Source organism: Hypanus sabinus, chromosome 3 (genome assembly GCF_030144855.1).
Source record: "Hypanus sabinus isolate sHypSab1 chromosome 3, sHypSab1.hap1, whole genome shotgun sequence".
In the NCBI taxonomy this organism is placed as follows: Eukaryota; Metazoa; Chordata; class Chondrichthyes; order Myliobatiformes; family Dasyatidae; genus Hypanus; species Hypanus sabinus.
The window spans coordinates 32125972-32131971 of record NC_082708.1 but is presented as its reverse complement, the minus strand read 5'-3'; the positions used below and the strand labels follow the sequence as shown (position 1 = coordinate 32131971).

Sequence of the window (6000 nt, the reverse complement as noted above, 5' to 3'; positions counted from 1 at the left end):
CAAAAATAATATGGGCAGATCTTTGAGTATTTTAAGCATTAATTAAAACCATTACTAGGATTGAGCGGGGACAATTCGGATATTTCTTTCAAAGACCAAGCTAGCATGATGAGCGCCCTCACTATACAAAATGGTTCAAAAAAAGAAGAGAATTTTGCATTACTTAGCATCTAATTTGAAAAAAAAAGTCTCTCAATAACAATAATTTGGGTACGTGTTCATTTAATCTAGTAGAATATCCCAAGTCTGTTTACGAGGTTCTGGCAGACAAAATGTGATAGATTAGGGTCTGTTGCATTTTTGAAGAGATGTATGTGGGTGGTGAAAGTGCCAGTTTTTCCGATCACATTTCCCATGTAGGCGCGTGTCGGAGAAAGACAGAGACATCCTCACCCTCTCGGAACTGTTGTGCGAGCCTGCGATGCCTTGCCGACGATGGTCCCATCTCGGGGCTGGACCGGTTTCCCTTTGCGAGGCCACGGTAGTATTTGGGTGCGGGACGGTTTTCCGGTGAGGTGGCCGGGGCTCGGTTTGTGTGCAGGGCGATGACCGACGCCAGAGTGGAAGTGGCCGGCCCTGTCCCGGAGCCGGGCGCCGGCGGGGCCCCGCAGAGCAACAACAACCCGCTGGCCAGAAAGCTGAATAAAATTCTGGAGACCCGGCTGGACAACGACAAGGTGGGTGAGGCCGGTACCGGAGCACTGCCATCGGTGTAATTACCGGGGAAACGCTGCCCGAGTTTATAAACTAGAATCCTCCCCACCTTAAAGCACATCGCATTTCTTTCGTAACTGCAAGTTCTGGTCACATTAAAGAATTGTCACACTTTTTGTTTGCACCTGCGGCGTGTTAAAAATAAAATCTGCAACCAATAATCAGCTCAATTCTTGAAAATATAGATAGTAAAAAATTAGAAGTGAAAACAAAAGAACATTCTTTAAGGCAGACAGCATTTGTGGTAAGACAAAACAGTATTTCAGGTCCTGAACCATTCGTGAAATCTGTTTTTTTCCCACTGACATTGCCTAACTTGAGTATTTCAAACATTGCAGTCCAACTGTTCAGATAGATTGCTTTCGAAATTGTAATCTTCTGGAAATTAAGATATTTGGGTTTAAAACGTTACTCCTATTCAGAAATGAACAACGTTTTGGGGTGACTAGTTCTTTGATTAGTCACTCTCCCCCTAGATAAGACTATACCAAGGTTTTGTCAAGTTCAGGTTGAATGTGCCTGTCACAGAGTTGGTTTGGCTTTCTTTCTCCAAACGTTGGAGTACTGGCACTTCTCAGTCCTAATTACCTGCCCCATGTCATCCTGCTGAGCGAAGGTAATCTTGGCCAACTTTTCACCACCTTCAGCTGTTTCCCCTTATTGCTGCTTTGTATTAAATGCAAGGAATTTGTGATTGCTTTTAGCAATAGGATCCAGCCCCGCTTATTTAGTTTCTTCTTCCTTTGCTACCTATCTAGCAGCATGGTAATGTTGTGCTTAACACAAGAGATAGTGATTGTTGTTGTCTGTAGGCGGTTTGCGTGTTCTCCTCCTGCCTGTGAGTTTCCTGTGTGGGCCCCCGGTTTCCTCCCACATTCCAAAGAGGCAACACCTGCAGATTGTCCCCAGCACAATCCTCACTGATCTGATTGAATGTTTTGACGTACATGTGACAAATAAGGCCAACGTCTTCTGCAGCATCACGATTCATTCTAATTCCTACATGATCCTTCATCTCATTTTCCAGAAAGCATATGCCTTCCTAATGTTCCATTTCTGTCAACTACTGCCTGACCACTTTATAAAAATAAATCCTTAAATTCTTTTACTTCACAAAGTATCACAGCATAACAATATTTTATTCCCTTTGAAAAGCTCTAATTGTGTTATTGCCTTCCAACTCTTTGGCCATCTTTGTAGTTCACTCTCTCCAATCAGGTTTTTGTCACTGCAACACATACAAAACGCTGGAGGAACTCAGCAGGCCAGGCAGCATCTATGGAAATTGGCTTTAAATTGGCTTTATTACTCACGTCCTTCATATACATGAGGGGAAAAATCTTTACGATACATCTCCATTCAAATGTGCAATGTGCATTATAGTCATTTATTATAAATATTATGTAACGTGCATTATGTCAATGTAACACAGTTGTGTCAGCATGAATTAACCAGCCTAATGGCCTGGTGGTAGAAGCTGACCTGGAGCCTGTTGGTCCTGGCTTTTATGCTACGGTACTGTTTCCTGGATGGTAGCAGCTGGAACAGTTTGTGTTTAGGGTGACTCAGGCCTCCAATGATCCTTCGGGCCTTTTTTACACACCTGTCTTTGTAAATGTCCTGAATAGTGGGAAGTTCACATCTACAGATGCGCTGGGCTGTCCACACCACTCTCTGCAGAATCCTGCAATTGAGGTATAGTTCCTGTACCAGGCAGTGATGCAGCCAGTCAGGATGCTCTCAATTGTGCCCCTTTAGAAAGTTTTTAGAATTTGGGGGTCCAGACCAAACTTCTTCAACTATCTGAGGTGAAAGAGGCGTTGTTGTGCCTTTTTCATCACACAGCCAGTATGTACAGACCACGTGAGATCTTCGGTGATGTTTACCCTCTCAACCCCAGATCCATTGATGTCTATAGGGTTAACCTGTCTCCATTCCTCCTGTAGTCCACAACCAGCTCCTTTGTTTTTGCGACATAGAGGGAGAGGTTGTTTTCTTGACACCACTGTGTCAGGGTGATGACTTCTTCTCTGTAGGCTGCCTCATTTTTATTTGAAATTAGGCCAATCAGTGTAGCATGGTCAACAAATTTAATTAGCAGATTGGAGCTCTGGGTGGTGACAGTCATGGGTATACAGAGAGTAAAGGAGGGGGCCTTGTACATTGTCCTGAGGGGCACAGTCAACATTTTGGGATGAAACCCTTTGGCAGGACTGGAAAAAAAGCTGAGGAGTAGATTTGAAAGGTGGGGGGAGGAGAGAGAGAAACACCAGGTGATAGGGAAACCTGGAGGGAAAGGGATGAAGCAAAGAGCTGGGATGTTGATTGGTGAGAGACAGAAGGCCATGAAAGAAAGAAGAAGTGGGGGAGCACCAGAGGGAGGTGATGGGCTGGCAAGGAGATAACATGACAGAGGGACAAAGGGATAGGGAATGATGGGAGCGTTACTGGAAGTTCGAGAAATCAGTGTTCATGTCATCAGGTTGGAGGCTACCCAAACGGAATATAAGGCGTGGTTCCTCCAACCTAAATGTGCCCTCATCATGACAGTGGAGGAGGCCATGGATGGACATATCGAAATGGGAAGAGGAATTAAAATGGGTGGCCACTGGGAGATCCTGCTTGTTCTGGCGGATGGAGCATAGACGTTTGGTGAACCGGTGTCCCAATCTATGTCGGGTCTCACTGATATACAAGAGGCCACACCAGGAACACCAACAGACTCACAAGTGAAATTTTGCTGCACCTGGAAGGACCGTGTGGGGCCCTGAATGGTAGGGAGGGAGGAGGTGTAGGGGCAGGTGAAGCGCTTGTTCTGTTTGCAAATGGAAGAGATGGGGTTGAGGGCAGCATTGTTGGTGGAGGAAGGGAAGCCCCTTTCTTTGAATAAGGAGGACATCTCCTTCATCCTAGAATGAAAAACCTCACCTGAGAGCAGATGCAGTGGAGACGGAGGAATTGAGAGAAGGGTCAAGTGTTTTTACAAGTAGCATGGTCAAGCAAGTTATATTCCAGGTAGCTGTGAGAGTCTGTTGGTTGATAATAGAGATCAGTGGATAAGCTGTCTCTGGAGATAGAGACAGTGCGATCGAGAAAGGGAAGGGAAGTGTCGGAAATGGACCAGGTGAATTTGAGGGCAGGTTGGAAGTTGGGGACAAGGTGGATGAAGTTCATTGCAGGTGCAGGAAGCAGCACTAATGCAGTCGTTGATGTAGCATATGAAAAGTGTGCGACGCTCACCAGTGTAGGCTTGGAACGTAGACTATTCCATGTAGCTGACAAACAGGCAGGCATAGCTGGGACCCCATGTGAGTACCCATGGCTACTCCTTTTGCTTGAAGGAAGTGAGAGGCGCCAAAGGAGTGAGAAGAAGTTCCACTAGGCAGAGCAGAGTGGTGGTGGAGGGGAGCTGGTTGGGCTGGTGTCCAGAAAGAAACGGAGAGTTTTGAAGCCTTCCTGGTGGGGGATGGAGGTGTATAGGAACTGGATGTCCTTATTGAAAATAAGATGATGGGGGCCAGGGAACCTGAAATCCTTAAAAAATCAAGAGCGTGTGAGGTGTCATGGATGAAGATGAGGTGGAACTGTACCGGGGGGATAAAACAGAGTCGATGTATATATGAGTTCAATGGGGCAGGAACAAGCTGAATGAGTGGGTCTACCTGGACAGGCAGGTTTGTGGATCATGATCAGAGTTTGTTTATTTGTTTATCGATACAGTGTGGAACAAGCTCTTCCTGCCCAACAAGCCATCCATCAATTCACCTAGTTAACACTAGCCTAATCTCAGGCTAATTTACAGTGACCAAGTAACCCACTAACTGGTACGTCTTTGGACTGTGGGAGGAAACTGGAGCACCCAGAGGAAACCCATGCAGTCATGGGGGAATGTACAAACTCCTTATAGATTGTATATGCAATTGAACTCTGACGCCCCGAGCTGTAATAGCGTCGCACTAACCACTATGCTACTGTGGTGTCCACCACAACCGCTATGCTACCATGGCCTTATTTCCAGTACTTGTGCTCCCTTAAATACTTGTGATTTTTCAACACCTAAACAATGCCCTTGGTGAGTTCATTTGCAGACGTTGGATTAGTTTCCACATGTTGATGATTTCATGATCGACTTATATCTACTCTTTTATCTCTTTTATTGCGTGAATTTTGCAATTCCTTTTAGGAGATGTGAGATTCTGGCAGGAGTCACAATCTTCTATAGTTAATCATGAGCAACATTAGCGTCAGTTTCTGCATAACACGCTTAATATAATTGTTTGAATCAGTCTCAGGGGGCACTGACTTTCAATTCTAAACCTTTCAATTCAAGTTGAGTAGTTTACTCTTCCCCTTTCTTTCTCATATTGTCTCCTGGTTCTTTGGGATCTGGAATTTGAAATTCTTTGTCCTATATGCTTTGCCTTTTATGGCATGGCTTTCACTTTCTCAAGAGCTTTCTTACTCTGACATCTCGTCCTCCCCCGTGTACTCTAATCTTTAAGTTTGGCTTTTTGTGTGTCCCATTGCTACGTTAAGAAAATTATGGAGACTCCAATTTTTTCCACACACCTTTTGGCACTCTGTCCTCTTAAAGATGTCTGTTAAAAACTGTTAGACTATTTCTATAACCTGTGCTGAAACATCTTTTGGCTTGTTTTGTTTTTCTGTGTATATTTTGGTATAATTTTTCTTACTTGTAGACAACAAAAAGCAAAGAAAAGAAAGTCTACAGTTATCCCTGGCTACAGGAATTAGAGATTGGCAATTTATTGATGTTGTTCCATTGTTTAACGAGGCAGGAAAGAATAAGATTCAAGATCGTTTAATGTCATTTCTAGTACACAAATGTAAAGGAAAATGAAATAATTTGTACCGTGGATCTGCAGCAAAAACATACCGTAAGATAAAGAACACAATAATAAAACACACAATAAATATAAGTATCTAAGATAGCTTAGATTGTATGTCCATAAAGTGATGCCAGGCACAGGAGTGTTTGTACATAGGTGACTTTGACAGGAAATGATAAAGGTGGGGTGATAAATGATAAAGGTTGGTGGGGTGGGTTAGTGAGTGGAGCCTTACTGCATAGGGAGATTAACTGTTTATGAGTCTGGTGGCAGTGTAATCGTAGATCAGTTGCTTTACTTTCAGTGGACAGTAAATTATTGGAATCTTTTCTCAAGGACATATTGATTTACTAATTGATATTTTTGGAGCCAGTAACAAAGAAGGGCATTGGGAGCATAGTAGATAACTTGGTGGTCGACGAAGTTAGCTCACATT

The 6000-nt window shown here is 43.8% G+C and overlaps 1 protein-coding gene across 1 annotated transcript in view; it reads left to right on the top strand.

Moving 5' to 3' along the window:
• The first annotated feature begins 538 nt into the window (after positions 1–538).
• The window catches only part of cog6 (component of oligomeric golgi complex 6), a 100912-nt gene continuing 95450 nt past the window's right edge, over positions 539–6000 (top strand). Inside the window, exon 1 of the mRNA XM_059964028.1 lies at positions 539–677. Within this exon, the coding sequence (XP_059820011.1) occupies positions 546–677 (132 nt within the window). The 5' untranslated portion in view covers positions 539–545. The remainder of the gene's footprint in view (positions 678–6000) is intronic.